The sequence below is a fragment of the Anolis carolinensis genome, chromosome 1 (assembly GCF_035594765.1).
Source record: "Anolis carolinensis isolate JA03-04 chromosome 1, rAnoCar3.1.pri, whole genome shotgun sequence".
In the NCBI taxonomy this organism is placed as follows: domain Eukaryota; kingdom Metazoa; phylum Chordata; class Lepidosauria; order Squamata; family Dactyloidae; genus Anolis; species Anolis carolinensis.
In genome coordinates, this window is record NC_085841.1 from 100,967,401 (window position 1) to 100,984,200 (window position 16,800).

Here is a 16,800-nt window from a genome sequence, read left to right on the forward strand (position 1 = left end):
TGACAATTGTAGTTTTAAAGAAATATCTTTAATCTATTCCATCTGATTCCTAACTAGTGATCTTAGATTATATTGCAAATACCAATTTCCCATATAATTGGCATGGAAAGCTTTTCTCGGTAAATGGGTCAAAATAGCTCCACTTTTCCCTCCCAAATCTTTGGCAAACTTTATTACTACAGTATTGGGCTGGTTATCTCTGAATGGGAAAATTTGCCTCAGGTGTTTAGTTGCTGAACGCTGCTACAACCTGCTTCCCGAAACATAAAGATGTTTGCAGACCTTAACAAAGTATTTTTTCCCTGATGTGTGTCATCACCCCATCCCATATGTAACTTGAGAAATGGCCGGCCCTAATTATCTTGTTTTTCCTGGCAAAGTAAACTAGGGGGTGAGGGTGGATAGAAGAAACAATAAAGGTAGTTACTTAATGCTGCCATCTCACATTACAAAATAATTGAATCATCTTGTGTTTTTTATGGTGGATTCATAATGCATACATATGGCCCAGAGCTGTGACTTGGCCCTGGGTCATACTGTTAGGTGTACACAGGTGGGGTTTTATGGCATTCCTTGCAAAGTCATATGGTGAGTTCACCAATTTTATCCACATACTGTGGTTCTCCCACCCTGATTTCCACTATCAACGGCCTGTAGCTGTGCACTGAAGCATGTCAATTATTTAAGTGAAAGCTTTGTGGTAAATGGTGGTTCAAGTTGATTCCAAATTTATCTGACAAATTATTTACTTGTTCTTTGTCATTTAAAAATTGACAGACTTAGAAGTGTTTTGCATGTACTTTTGTGGTTAAAGCGCCCCACTCCCTTCACCCCCTCAAACCTTAGATAAGATTACAGCTCTGTTGCTTCCTGAAAGATACAGAGAGATTTCATGGTTGTGGTTTGCGGATGTGCAGATGTACTTCAAAAGCCTGCAGTATTGCTGACATAACTCTGCTAGCAGCTGTGTACTGAACTCCTTGTTCTGGACACTTTGCCAAGTCCTTTATGCAAAACTGGGTTTCAGTGAACCAGGTCTCATTGTTTTTAATGGCAGCAGTATGGTTATACTGTAAACAAGTTGCTTGTTATGAAGCACGGAGAGAAAATTGCTAGACTGCACTTTGGAAACAAGGAGAGTTCTGTTTGTTTCAATGGTGAATTCTTCTTTTTCCTCTGAAACCACAGCTTAAATGTTTATAGATAAAAGTCCAGATAATGTTATTTTCTTTTCTAGGAACTTGGCATTAGGATCCCTAGACCACTGGGGCAAGGACCAAGCAGATTCATCCCAGAAATGGAGGTGTGTGGAGATATTTGTTTTGCTAGTACATATTATAGGCTGGGGTTGGGTGGAAAATATTCAAAATCTCATTTTGGCTGAAGAAAGATGTTGATCTACAAAGTGTCACACACCATGATGTGCTCAGCAAAACATACTGAGTTTGGTAATAAATTAGAAAACAATAAAGTTATGTGAAATGTAATGGAACATTTTCTGTTAGAGTGTGAGAATAAAATGTTTACATATCAGCTGTTTAAAGTATAGGTTGACATGTTCCTACATTGTAGATACACATACAGTTAATTAAGCAGCATCCCTTTACTTCAAAGAGAATAGATGGGGCAATCTGCCATCACCCATTGACCGAGGCAAGATTTTGGTGTTCATAAGAGACCAAGTCTGACATTCTCCCAACATTAGTCTCAGTCCAGCCAGCTATCCAAATAGCTCATAGTTTTTTGCGGGCTGCAGCGACATTTTAATAAACTTCCACACTGCCTTTCACTAAATGGTTGTTCCTTATATATTTATCTCAATTTAAATCTTTTTAAAGGCTGACACGCCTGTGGGAACACATTTGTCGTATTTAAGAAAGCACTAAAATCGTATACAGTTATGAGTAGCAGCTGTTTTTTCCGTCCGCCCAAATCCATGTAGAAAACATAAGGATTAATTTGGGATTATTAGCTATTATCAAATATGCAGGATGATTTTCATGTCTTTACTGCTTAGAGAATACTGCTACTCTTCTCTTTCAAATTCAAACAGATTCTCCAAATGAGTGCTGAAGATCCCCAAATGCATGCTCTGTTTGCAGAGTCTTTCACAACTTTAGGGCATTTGGACAACATTACCTTGATCATGGTTTTCCATCCTCAATATCTGGAGAGCTTTCTGAAAACTCAGCATTATCTGTTGCAGATGGATGGTCCGCTGCCTCTTCACTATCGACACTACATAGGTATCATGGTATGTTGAACTATAGAACATGTGGTATCACTGGGGCTTGTTACTATTTTTACACCTTTTACATTTTACCAGGTAATTAGTATGACTGCTGTTAGGGAAAAAAAATAAAGTTACAGGGTTCCTTAATTTGTAGTATAGCTGGAAGCTTTGGCCAAAATTTGGAGGGCACTATGTTGGGAAAGGCTATGCTAGATCAGATACATATGCATACATAACTATTGGCATACTCCAGAAAGTAACAGTATGATAATTTCAGATATTTGCCCAAACAAATAGCATATTTAAAAAGAAACCACAGAACTGAAGTCTGTCATCAGTGCATGTATAATGGATCCAGACCATTTGGGGAAGTGCAGCACAAGGAGAAGTTCACCTTCCCCCAAGCACTGCCATTCTCGTATGCTCCTAAGCAAAATATGAAAATGAGACCAAATTATGAATCTCCAAGTAATTTATATATGTTGTTCGTGCCCCCAAAGTGCTGTATTTTCTACCTGGATGTTCCATTGGCTTTGTTACAGATTTCCAAAACAAAACAACAGGCTTTCCATCCAGTGTGTATTACAATGTTTCTTCTTACTGAACTCTGGTTTGTGTCTCTACCTACAAGCCAGGGGAGTGATCTATAGTTGCTTATATTACATTTCTATTACTCTAACTTGGCAGGGGAAAAACAAATTGGGAGTGGTGAGTTACGCTGCATTGAAGCTTCATAATAAACTCTGAATAGAAGATTAGTTGCTTTAGCTACTCCCATTTGCTTTAAGAATTATAGGGCAGCATGCATCTCATAAAGAGCAAGCCAAAATTCTTAGATTATTGTGATTCTAAATCAGATCATTGTGTTGTGTTGCGTGTGTCATAGTAATCATTGAATTTCGAGCACATGCAAAAACTACTAAATAGAAACATTTCTTTATAATTGTAGAAGATAACATTTATGTGCATACTTTTTCAATTCCTGAGCAGAGTATGTGCCTGTATATTTGTCATTTTGATCAAGAAGTTTCACTGCAGGAGATTGCTCTATATTCTGTTGTACTTAAATGTGTGTTGTTGCTTTCTTGCCCAGGCTGCAGCTAGGCATCAGTGCTCCTACTTGGTCAACCTCCATGTCAATTACTTTCTGAATGTTGGTGGGGATCCTAAGTGGCTGAATGGTCTAGAGAATGCACCTCAAAAACTTCAGAATTTGGGTGAATTGAATAAAATCCTGGCACACAGACCATGGCTTATTACCAAAGAACATATTGAGGTACATATATACAGTATTGTATTCCTGTACTAAAAAAGTTTGGGTTTGAGTTGAAAATCCATTGCCTTTCCATCTGTACATTTAAGCGAGGAGTTGTTTTTTAATACTATGCCTATGTAAGTATACTAGCTTGGACAGTGGTAGCAGAAGGAAAAGGCTGGAGGCACAGAGACCATAAAAATAAGGCACTGAAGGTATAGATTGGTCGGAACATCCCCACTACATGATTCTGTAACAGCTGCTAGCACACCCACATTGTAACCTGGATGTATATTCATGTTGTGTTGTGTCATAAGAGGCTAAAACATTTCTGACATCTTCATAGAAACACAAACTATTCTTACTGGAAAATGCTGATCACTACTGTAATGCCCTTTTTGTTGAGCATGGCATAGTGTAAGCTAGACAATTTGTGACATGTAGCTCTCAGTGGACAAGTTTTATGAAACAATGATTCATGCCCTTGGCATGTAGTGTCTTGATAGTGATATTGGTCACTCTGCTTCCAAAATACATAAAGCTGTCCTTTTCTCGACTGTAGAATTAAACATCTGGTTTGTCTTCCATTTGTCAAAGCAAAAAGCTATTAAAACCTGTGTGTTTTCTTTGTTTTTTATTAGCACTAATGATACCAAACTAAAAAAGACCAAGTCAGCTCTATCTGTATTGCCAGAGCTATGCCTTCTTGGATGCCTTTTCCCCATTGGCTTCCTGACATACTATTGTACATATGACTAATTTGTCTCTGGATATTTGACTTTAAATCTGTTCAAGTTAATTAGAACTCATTGCTTCAAAGGCCTCTGCTTAGTGTTTAGGACACTTGGTTGCTGGCAGCTACTATTCAGTTTTGTTTTAAAATGATGTAAACCCACCCCACCTCCTGGACCTTTGAAAGAGGGTGAACTATAACATATGTAGTTCTTACAGTAGCCAAATAATGCAAAACTACAAAGTATTCTTCATTTTAGTGGGCTCTAAAAGGAAATAGTAATTAGAATGCATTTCAAAAGGCTAGTCTCTTGCTGGGAAATCTCTTGATAATATAATCAAATGTGTAAGATTACTTTAAGCAAAGCAAAATTTCTTATGGAATTTTAAAATCTTTAATTTTTTCCTCCCTGAAGCATCTTCTGAAGACTGATGAACATAGCTGGTCATTAGCAGAGCTGATCCATGCTGTAGTTCTCCTTACACACTATCATTCACTCGCCTCTTTCACCTTTGGTTGTGGGATCAATCCAGAAATTCATTGTGATGGTGGTCACACATTCAGGCCTCCTTCTGTTAGTGATTATTGCATTTGTGACATTACAAATGGAAACCATGGTGCATATGAGGCACAGGGTCCAGCTGCAAATTGTACAGTAAGTATTTAAAATGTCTTTACATGTTTATCTTTCTCAACACTGGAATATATTTGTACAATTGTCGAGCATGGGTGGCTGTTTGCTTTTTTGTTTACTAGAAAGCACAGATGAGTTTTTTGAAAAATATAATGTAAACAAAGGAAAACAATTCATGCATCATTTTTTGCATATACAATAGTGATGATCATTGGAGAAGGACAAGCTGAAACTGAAATATATTTGCTATGTGAACTACCAATGAAACTGCCATTGAGGGTTGTAGAGTATACTGTTTGAGCAGGCAGAGGCCCCTATAATATACACTTAGATTATACTGTGTTTAATCAATAACGTTACTTAAAATATATTTGGTCTATAACCAAGAAATGTAAGTGAGACTGTGTATAGACTTAGAGCATTTGTTCCTGATATTTTTTTATACCAGCTTGCAGGCTGAGATAAATGGGTCACATAGCAAGAAAATGTATGGGTTTTTTTTTTCTAAGCCCCTAATACCAACTTTAAATGTGATTGGCTTTTGTTAGCAATGTTTGGAGAATGTTTCAGAGCATGCATTTCTTGAAAACCTACTGACTTCGCCAGTAATTCTGAAAACTTGATTTAGAGGGTTAAATTTCTTGAAGAGCTGTTAAGATATTCAGGCATATTTACGATTAAGTACTCTAAAATCTTTCTAGACAGTAGAAAAAGTAGGCTTGTAGGAAGGCATAGGAGACATTAAGGAATGTGCATGAGTGGACTGACACATGTGCATTCCTATGTTTTAATGTAAAGCATGTGCGCCTGGAAATATATATTATTTTGCTTGGGTCTGACTGCATCTCATGCACCAAAAATGAGGAAAATTGAGTTGAAAAAGGCAATTGAATGCATGTGTAAGGCTATCAGAGATATATAAAATTGAGAAAATGCAGGCAATTCAGTATTGTACCCTTAATTTTGCACCATATCATGACAGCTAAAAAGTCAAGGAAAAATTCTGCAATTTTGAAGCTTCCTAACATCAATGAAACAGGCAGCAATTTCACTTTTAAAATCCATGTATTGTGCATCTAATCTTGCAAGAAATTACTCTATTTAAATTTACCATCTTAATCATCTCTGAACCTTGTGATCATTTATGAAACTAGCAATGGAAACCTTGCCACTTTCAATCTTCATAGTAAAGGCCATTAAGACAGAAACACCTCAAATCTGTATTTTGATTTTGGTTTGATAATTCACTTATCCTTATGGCTTATCTTTATTCTGCACTTTTTTCAATGAATACAATAATATGAGCAGTGAGGCAAGAATAAAGCAGCATCCCAATGTTTGCCCAGTGTTTTAGAATGTTGTTTATCTTTTAAGACCACAGAGCCTTTGTGTGAAGTAGAAGCACTTATGGAAAAAATGAAGCAACTGCAGGAATCCAGAGATGAAACTACAGCCAGTCAAGAAGAAAAGGCCACTCGGTTTGAGAAGGAGAAGAGGGAAAGCATGTTGGTGGGTTGTTCAGGTTAGGACATACTTGGTCTACTTATATGAAAAACATTCATGTATTTCTTGATTTCTCATAGCATTACTGATTTAATCCACCCCAACTGGAAAGACTTTTCTATGATGAAATGAAATCTTCTAATGCTGATCATTTCCTGATCACTGTAAACTATTACAAACTGTTAGTCTCCTTCAGAACTGAAAAACTGAATTAAAAGTCAGTCAGTTCTGTGCTTGGATATGTATAAATGGCTTTGTAAAAGCAAAACATGTGAAAACAGTTCCTCCATTAAATTGTCCTGGTCTCACCACTGTCATCTAACAGCATAAGAAAAGGCTTTGGCTCCCCCCTCCCTGCAAGCTAAAGTAAACAGGCAGTTTTCTGTGTGATAGTGTTGTTTGTCTGTGAGTAATACAGTTTTTGCAGTATATGCTTCTTTTCCATTTCTCTTCTCACTCATACTAGGGAAAACATTACAGGTGAAATTTATACTTGGATCTATACCTGTGACACTCTTATGAGACAGGGACTTTATGGTCCCTCATGAGGTTATTCTGTTAGTTTGGGCTGCAAATCTGACAACCTTGTTGCTGTATCTATCCGATTTGCTCTCAAACCAGTATTCAAGTAAGTGCCAAGAATTGTTTTCACATAGCACATCTATATAATTAGACAAAACAGTGCTTGATACTATTGTTCTCTCATCCCCAGCTATCGTTCTGTCATTAATCCTATCTTAAATTCTGTTTATACCTCTTATCTTGCAGTAAAATTTTATCTTATGGTGAAAATTAGATGGAACACATTGCTGTTATTTGATAGTGTTTTCTACAGATGGAATAATAATTCTTAACTCTTAGAAGATTTTAAGATTCTTTTGTTTGAACAGTTTAATGTCATGTAAAGAACATGTTTATTTCCTTTCCGCATGCAAGGACTTGTCCACTAGAACTATGGCAGGCAATCTGTGGGCTGGCATGTGATGCCAAAGTCCGATTAATGCCCTCAAAATACTGATGCTCATTTCTAGCCTTTCTGATGGTAGAAAAAGAGCTTAAAATATACGGCAAAGATGCTATTACCAGAAATAAGGATGGGCACAATTAACCAGTGATCCTCTAGCTCTTTTCTCATATTTTGAGATTACTTTCTAAAGCATGATATGCTTCCCTGTTTGTTTTGTCATCTCTTATTAAGAGAAGCAATATTTTGATGAATTACAGCCATCCAAAATACTTAAGATGCAACTATGTAATGAATTGCCAGCTCCAGTTAGAAGCAACCTTTTTATAAGACTCAGAATAAAGAGCAATTTACAATGCTATCTCCTAAAATGCATTCTGATGAAGTTTCAGAATAAATTTTTCAATTCTTTCTTTTTAAAATGTTTTTTTTCCATATCGCTTTCATATGGTATCAATTATAATACAGGGGTGTGCTTCTAGATTTTCAGTGTTTCTGAATATAGTTTATATTTTTAACAGAGGATGAAGAATTGGCAGCAACAAGAGATGTGTCTCGCCACTTTGAGGATACTAGCTATGGTTATAAAGACTTTTCCAGGCATGGGACACATGTGCCTACTTTCCATGTTCAGGTAAGATCTTAGTTGCAGCTAATCAGATTTGAATAAGTGACAGCACACATAACACACGAAGTGTGCTTAGCCGAGACTGAGGCCTTGACTTTTGTTCTGCATATATTAGACCATGCCTTAAATCAGGGTGGGCAAAGCAGCAGCGGAATAAGACCCCCATTGCCTTTTTTAACAAACCTGGCTCCTCATGTCCGCTTTAGGGCGGCAGATGGGAGTGGCAATTTTGCTAGGAGTTGCAGCTAAGCTATGCCAGCCCAAGACACACTCTTTTCCAAACTAGAAATGATTTATAGTTATTCTGAGATTGCTCTTATAATGTCATGCCTTCTGCTTTGGAACTTGGACTCAGTTGCCTATTTTGTCTTTAAGGACTATTCATGGGAGGACCATGGCTATTCCCTGGTAAACCGTCTCTACCCAGATGTTGGACAGCTGATTGATGAAAAATTTCAAATCGCCTATAACTTGACTTACAACACTATGGCCATGCATAAAGATGTGGATACCTCAATGCTTAGAAGAGCAATCTGGAATTATATCCACTGTATGTTTGGAATAAGGTTGGTCTTACTTTAGTATCTTTATATGACTGACTTGATGCAGGATCCAGATTGCTATTAACATCAGATGTAATTACAGGGACGGAGCTCTGTTGCAGTTATGTCGGACAGTGCCAACCTCTCCCCAAAAAGCCCCACAATTTCAACTGAAGGGTTTCTCAAGGGATGCTCATTGAAGTACTTGGAAACTACATCTGCTGTATTTGATGCACCTCTTGACCTGGAAAGGACAGGAATCTAGGGAGATCCCCTGGGGTCCTGGCACGGCTGCTTGTCTTAAACATGGAGCCTTACCAGTCTTATCTTACAGTCTCGTAACTACTAAACGTCACACTGGTCACAGATTATTGGATTACATCTTTACTAAGATCCTGTGCCATATTTTATTCTTCTGAACGGTGGCAGGCATTATTTTTATATATATGAGCTAGAACAGAGGAACTCCCTACGGAGTTTTCCAAGATAAAGGGTTATACTTGCTCAGTTTTGAAAAACGAACGGCTCAATAGATGTGCCTCATGACCTAGAAAAGCTAGCACTTTAACAAATAAGATGCAAGTTACATGAGGGATGATTCTTTTGACCTGAAGAAACAATTAAGGAATCTGTAGTTGGTTGAGTGCATTGGGATAAGATAAAATGAAAAGGTGACAAGACAGAAAAGGTTAGAAGAGATATGTAGATCACTAGAAGTACAGTGGCTTGTATTGTGCAGAGAAAAGAAGACAGGAAGGTAATCAGAAAGCTACTATCACATGGCTATATATCAGGTATCTACTATAATCAATCATATGGTAATTGCTAAAGTGTTGACTTTGATAGGAACGTAAGTGGTGATGGTACAAAAATTAAATGTGTTTATTCCCATTGATTCCAGATATGATGATTATGATTATGGTGAAATTAACCAGCTACTGGACCGCAGCTTTAAAATTTATATCAAAACTGTGGTATGTGCTCCTGAGAGAACCACAAGTAGAATGTATGACAGCTTCTGGAGGCAGTTCAAGCACTCTGAGAAGGTATGCCCTGCCTACATGTGCTGCGACTTGCTGAAATTGACAATTACACAAAACAATGCCCTAGGGCATTTTGTTTAAATTGTGATCCTATCACTTTCAGTAATCTTACAGCTTATAAGGACAGGTTGCTTACCTGTAACCATGTTTCTTCGAGTGTACTCTGTGAATGCACACTAATGGAGACTAGCACGCTAAGGTTCCGGATGGTGGGACAAGGCAAACCTGACAACAAGGTGAATGTTCAAACTCATCTTTATTAGGACACAAACAGACGGTCAACATAGACCAGAGTAGAGAACATAGAAAAATATAAACATGTCAAGAGAAAATTCTCGATCAACGAGCAACAAGTCAGCTCGAGCAATCGTGCAAAGTAAGGAAGAACGTCTCCATGGAGGAGAAAGGCACAGTGCATCATATCCTAGAAGAGGACCAAGCGGTAAACACTTTGTAAGACATAAAAACGTAGTGCAAATACAAAAAACATTGTGACATAGAATTTCCATATGAGCCAAAACATTTGGAAAAAACCTTAGACCTTTTCCCATTAAACTGGTAGTTAACGCCCCTGATCCCACATAAACAAACACATACGGGTACATTGACAGGTAAGTGTTGCATAGGGAGACCAGGAAACAACCCTCAGGATAAACATCAGGATAAGACCGATCTGGCAAAGGCCGAGTCCCTTACAGTCTATCCTATAGTGAGAGATGAACGTCAAAGGGTTCAACCAAATGGCTGCCTTGCAAATAGTCAAGAGGGATACCCCTGAAAAAGGCAGTCGATGGGGAAAGGTCTCTAGTTGACCTAGGGCGTATAGACGGAGGAGGATGCTTAGCTAGTTCATAAGCGAGTTCAATGGCTTGCGCAATCCAGTGGGAGAGTCTTTGGGAGGAGATTGGGTTGCCCAGCTTATCTGGAGCGTAGGCGACAAAGAGTCTCGGGGTTTTCCATACCATTCTAGTACGGTTCCTATAGAAAAGGAGCGCTCTCCTCACGTACAGGAGGTGAAGTCTCCATTCAAAGGGAGAAGAGGGGTTGGGAAAGAAGGCAGGGAGGACAATTGTCCTGGTTGAGATGAAAGGCCGAGACCACCTTAGGGAGAAAGGTGATATCTGGGCGAAGGACCACAAGGTCGTGGTGGAAGCAAAGGTATGGTTCGTCCACCCTCAGAGCCGCCAGCTCTGAGGGCCTGCGTGCCGAGGTTATAGCTATCAAGGCCACCTTCCACGAAAGCAGGTGAAGGTCAGTCGATGCCAGTGGCTTGAACGGGGAGGTTGTGAGCTGGGAGAGCACGAGTTCGAGGTTCCAACCTGGCGCTGACGGTTGAGACGGGGGACAAAGATTGTTGTAGCCCTTCAGGAAGGTCTTAACGAGGTGGTTCGTGAACAGGGACGGATGTCCGTGGCGCTGAAAACACCAAGACAGTGCAGCCAGGTAGGACCTCATAGAAGCAACAGAGCTTTTGCTCCGTGAGGGTCATCAGGAAGTCCAGGACCACCGGTACCGAGGTCGGAAAGGCGTTGATGCCTCAGGACCGAATAAAGGCACAAAAGCGATAAATCTTATAGGCATAGGCCTTGATTGTGGCTGGTTTGTGAGCTGCCTGGAGAACCTCTTGGAGATTCGGTGGGGGGGAGCTCAAGCGAGAATCCTCCATGCAGTAAGATGTAGAGAGGGGAGATTGGGATGGAGGATTTGACTGTTCTCCCTGGATAGAAGGTGCGGCAGAAGCGGAAGAGGGCGAAAAGTCCCTTTGCAAAGGTGAAGGAGGGCCGGGTACCACGGTTGCCGTGGCCAGGCCGGGGCTATCAGGATTGCCGTGGCCAAGGCCAAGCGAAGTTTCTCTAGGACCCTCGGTATCAGAGGAAAGGGAGGAAAGGTAAAGCGGCTCCGACGACCAGTCTAGGAGAAAGGCTTCTCCGAGGCAACCGGGGAAGGAGGCCGGAGGAAGTCTCGCTCCTTACCGAGGCAGTTGTGCGTTCTGAGGAGAGGCAAAGAAGTCTAGAGCAGGCCATCCCCAGTCGCGGAAGAGAGTGTGGAGGGTATCTGGGTCGAGCCTCCACTCGTGAGAGGAGCGTGTCATTCTACTCAGGGCATCTGCCAGGCCATTCTGGACGCCCGGGAGGTGAAGTGCGAACAGTTGAATTTTGCGGGCTATGCACCAGGTCCATATGTGGGAGGAGAGGAGCATCAGTTTCCTCGAGCCTGTGCCGCCCTGTTTGTTGATGTAAAAGACTGCTACTGTGTTGTCCGTTTGGATGAGGACAGACTTTTGACGGATCAAGTGGGAAAAAGCCTTCAGGGCTTTGAAAATGGCAAGGAGTTCTAGGAAGTTTATGTGGTTGTCCCTTTCGTGGGGGGACCAGAGGTCTTGGACCATTAGGTTGTCCACGTGAGCTCCCCAGGCATAGTTGGAGGAGTCCGTAGTTATGGTTGCTGTAGGGCAGGCTGGATGGAATGGCAGACCCTTGCACACATTGGACCGAGACTTCCACCAGAGGAGAGACTTGACGGACATGAAGCGGTATCGAGAGGAACTTCAAGTTGTGGTGGTAGGATGGCTTGAAAACATCTATAAACCACCTCTGCAGGGGACGGAGGCGTAGCCTGGCGTAGGGAGTGACCAGTACCGTAGAGGCCATGTGACCTAGGAGAACCTGGATGGATCGGGCCCGAACTCTCCAGTTGCATTCGCAGAGTGCGATTTGATGATGGAGGGCGAGGAATCTGTTGGATGGAAGGGAGACAGTTTGGATGATGGAGGCGAAGAGGGCGCCGATAAAGCGGATTTTCTTCGATGGGGTAAGGTGAGACTTCTCGGGATTGAGTTAAAGGCCGAGAGAGTTTAGAAGCTGGAGGATGAGATCGATGTGGTGTTCCAGAAGGGCTGGGTCAGGCCCGACAAGAAGCCAGTCGTCCAAATATGGGAAGACCGTGACGCCTTGCAGTCTGAGGTGTGCGGCAACTACAGCAATGACCTTGGTGAAGACCCTCGGCGCCGTGACGAGGCCAAAGGGCAAAACGGTAAACTGGTAGGTCCGATCGAGGACCTTGAAACAGAAAAAGCGTCTGTGGGCCTTTCGTATTGCCACTCGGAAATATGTGTCGTGCAAGTCTATGGACACAAAATAATCTCCCCGCTGCAGCATTGGGAGGATGGATGCGATGGACACCATTCTGAATTTGGTTGGGCGGATGAAGAGGTTTAAGGCCCGTAAGTCTAAGATGGGACGAAGTCGTCCGCCTCTCTTCGGGACCGTGAAGTATCTGGAAAAGAAGCTTTGAGGGTCCTGTTCGGATGGAGAAAGCCGAATAGCCCCTTTGGTGAGGAGGGAGTCGATTTCGGCGAGGATCTCTTGAGAGGGGTTGGAGAGGAGGACCTGGCCCGTCGAATTCTAAGGCATAGCCCTCTTGGACAATTCGGAGAACCCAAGCATCCGTAGTGATAGACTCCCACTGGTGGTAGAAGGGAGCTAAACGATCGGCGAAGAGGTGGAGGTGGTAGAGTAGAGTATTGCGGGGACAGTGTGACTGCTGCACTGGTATTGAAAAAGGAGGCCTGGCAGGGTAGGGTGGCGTCAGGTACGACAATGGGACTGCGCGGCGGCAGGAGTGGCCCGACCGCGCTGCTTCTGAGGTTGAGCGGAGCAACGGGGTTGGTGGTGGTTTTGGTTGTTCGAGCCCGAGGGCCGCCTGAAGGGTTGATGCCGGAAGGACTGCGGGGGGAAGTGTCGAAACCAGTGAAGAAACCACCAAGTACGCTGGGTGTGAGGTTGCTCGACTCCACACTTCGAAGCTAAGATGTTAAAATCATGGTTGGATTTAAGCTTGTCGTCAGTGCCTGCATTGAATAGGCCCAACGCATTGAAAGGTAAGTCCTCAATGACCTGTCTAGAAGAGGAGGATAACCCCGACAACCTCAGCCAGGAGTGACGACGGATAGCGACCGCATGGGCAATCATCTTGCCGGCAGTCTCGCCAGTATGCTTAGCCATTTGGATTTGATGATGAGCTAAAGAGTTAGCCTCTTGCTGAAGTGTGGTAAGGACCGACCGATCTTCGTCAGAGAGCTTCGCAAAGAAGGGTTGGGCTTTCTCCCAGAGGATTTGCTGGTAGACGCCCATACAGGCCCCATAGTTAGCCCTCCTACAGAGTAGGAGGGCTCCAGAGTAAAGTTTTCGACCGACAGCATCGAACCTCTTGCCCTCTCTATTGGCTGGGGTGTTGGATTGACGACCGGAGGATTGAGAAGCTTTGACGACCATAGAATTAGGGTCGGGATGGTGCTTGAGCCATTCTAAGCCATCGTCGCCGGTACGGTGCCAAGCCTCGAGCCTTTTCGAGGTGGGAGGTATTGAAGATGGTGTTTTCCAAGACGCCTGGATCACATCCAGCAGATACGGCAAGAAAGGCAAGAGCGTAGCCGGAGGAGCTTGGGCCTGGACCCTCTTGAAGACAGGGTTGGACACTGCTTTGGAAGTTTGTTTGATTTCCATTGCTAGGGCACCAGCCATTCTGACCATCTGATCAGAGAAAGCACGGATGTTATCTGTTGGTGAAGGAGAGTCGACCTCATAGGCATCGTGAGGAGGAGATAGATCGAGGTCCAAGGACATCACCGAGGTGGAGAGGACAGAATCTTGTCGGTCGATATTGATCTCATCGTCCTCAGCCCCTTGAGGGGACTGAGGGGGAGATGAAAGCAGTCTCTGGAGGAGGCATAGCCTCAAGAGCAGGAGCGGTTGGTGGCTGAGTGTCTTTAGAGACCGAGGTTTGAGCCGCTCGGGCTAAGTGGGCCGTTTGTCTTCCCTGTTCTGGAGTCAAGGTTGGGGGGAAAAGTTGTTGTCGAGAATGACGATGCGGTACGGTAGGTTCAGGCATCGGTACCCTGACCACTGTTTGGGTGGTGTGGTCGGGTGAGACCAGTAATTCACCTTCAGACAAGGGCTGAGGGAGGACTGAGAGATATCTTGAGGCTGTTGGGCCAGTGCAATCGGCGAAGACTTCCTTGACGAAGTCGCCGAGGAAGAAGGGACGTCTCTCCTCGAGGAGGCTGAGGAGGAGGAGCATTGAGTCATCCGCCTTTTAGCTGGCGGTTGTTTAGAGGGGGCCCTCATGGATTTGCCTGGTGTTGGAGGAACTGCTGCTGAGTTAGATTGAGCTCGACGAGATTCCTCTTGAGCCCTTTTGAAGGCGATCTTCACCACCGAGGTCGATGGAGGGGATCCCACGTGGGAACGGACTGAAGCAACGGAGGCCAGAGAGCTTGATGTCGAGGAGGGGGCCACCTTCCCGGATCGAGTTGACACGGTAGCCGTGGTCAATGTGCAACGTAGATATAAGAACGAAGAGTTCGAAGTGTGCCTTGTGGCGGAAAAAAAGGAACTGGAGAGCGGACGCCCAGGGCTGCCTTTTATGCCCTGCGGGGAGAGGGGCGTGGCTACCGCCAAAAATTCAAACTTTAGCTTGGAAGAGTTTTTCGTTGGAGCCCGCGCAAGCGCAGTCTCTCCATTAGTGTGCATTCACAGAGTACAAGAAGAAAAAAATAATGTTATACTTCTCTACAATTAGTAATTCGAGGTTTGTTTGTTTTATATGTTAACATTGCTCCTGACCACTAAAGTATAAGGCTTAGCTACTATACTTTGCAATTGCAATGCAAGTCCATGTCTAGCTCATTTTTGGATCTCAGGAAGAAGGGCTGCACACAGTGTTTCCATGTTATATTCCCGGACTCTTTCACATGGCTGACATATGCTGACAGTTTTCCCCACACGCCTTTCTGTGTATGGCAGGAGGATGCTATGAATTAGATTTCCCTCAAACTCCCTTTAAAAGGAAACATTAACTATTTGTCAGCTCAGAAGAAATTAGTTCCTTCTGAGCCTACATCTTTGGAGAACTGCTATTGTCTGAGTTATAGATGCAGAACTGATTCATAAGTAGTCACAGCTAAGCTGTTGCTTCTGGCCTCAATGAGATGCCATAAGGGCAAGTTACGACATGCCTGTGTCCACTGTGTCCGTACTCACAGGGGATTGCAGTTCATACACTTACCCCCTTCACAAGATGGCTGAGTGGCCCAGGGTGCATCAGCAGCATTGGGCCTGTGTGGTCATGGTCATGGCTGCATGTCCTGACTCGTAGCTGACATTATGCATGGCTTAAAGCGATTTGAATGAAAAATGTACTTCATTCTCAGTTGTGTTTCTTTCCTTTTTTCTTTCAAAGGTTCATGTCAATTTGCTTCTTATAGAAGCCCGGATGCAGGCAGAACTGCTTTATGCTCTGAGAGCCATTACTCGCTACATGACCTGAAATCTCTGGCTAATGATGATGAAGGTGCTGCCTACCATGGGATGCTAATGAGCTTAGACTCAGTGGTGGCTGAAAGCGGCAAAAGTCATTGTGCCATAACTCTTTTTAGTCTCAGCTCATTCCTCCAGGAAATATCACTGCTCTTGCTGAGCTTTGGTAGTAGGAGACAATGTTATTCAGAAGGGTTCCCTGATTGCTATGGCCTCCTCCCATTAGCACAGAGAACCATGGTTTGTGGCAAACAGGTAGTTAATTGCTTAAATCTTGGAATTGTCACAGATAAATTCTGAAGCACAAGGAACATTTAGGGGGACTTCTGCTTTTGATAAAAAAAAGATTATTTTTTTTTAAAGAAAAGACCTGATGCTGCTGTATATGGTGGTGAATTGAAGAGATCAGTGATTCCAATTAAGCTACAAGTGAAAGCAAGCAAAGCTATTGTCTGAGCCTTTATTTTCTATGTATTAAGCTCCTTGCTAGTAACTAGAAATGGAACTGTATTCCACACTGCCTGTTTGAATTGTGACAAGAATTTCTTGTTATTTTTGAGCTGTATGCTAAACAAATAGCTGCTGGCCTGGACTTGTTCACAATGGTGTGGTATAATCAGTTGAGAGAGTGAACTTTCAAAGCTGCTTTAGAATAGTAAATTCTTGGGAACAATGTCCTGTTTCTCCTCCCATTGTTCCTGGGAGCCTTCTGAGGTGTGCAAATGTTAAGTTGGAACTTAAGCAGCATCTCAATACCTTGCTTACTCATGGCTGTGGTCTGTTATTTAGAAGTGGCTTATGTAGTCAAGCAAAAAAATATAACAGCAACAGATTAAGTTTGGTATACAGCTGTTCTTGGAAACTATATGGACACTTATGTATGAGTGTAAATTGTTCTGAAATCTGTCAGTATTACTGAATTGTTTGAATAAAACATTTTCTCTCTTA

General features: G+C 42.7%; 1 protein-coding gene across 3 annotated transcripts in view; it reads left to right on the plus strand.

Moving 5' to 3' along the window:
• The window catches only part of sesn1 (sestrin 1), a 63,497-nt gene extending 46,697 nt beyond the window's left edge, over nt 1-16,800 (plus strand). For 2 of the 3 annotated variants that reach the window (XM_003215637.4, XM_008120906.3), the window contains exons 2-10: nt 1,238-1,303; nt 2,054-2,254; nt 3,327-3,509; nt 4,637-4,876; nt 6,230-6,377; nt 7,844-7,956; nt 8,326-8,516; nt 9,394-9,538; nt 15,776-16,800. In XM_003215637.4, coding sequence (XP_003215685.1) covers nt 1,238-1,303; nt 2,054-2,254; nt 3,327-3,509; nt 4,637-4,876; nt 6,230-6,377; nt 7,844-7,956; nt 8,326-8,516; nt 9,394-9,538; nt 15,776-15,862 — 1,374 coding nt within the window. In that variant the 3' untranslated portion in view covers nt 15,863-16,800. The remainder of the gene's footprint in view (nt 1-1,237; nt 1,304-2,053; nt 2,255-3,326; nt 3,510-4,636; nt 4,877-6,229; nt 6,378-7,843; nt 7,957-8,325; nt 8,517-9,393; nt 9,539-15,775) is intronic. The other variant, XM_008120913.3, reaches the window with a different exon arrangement.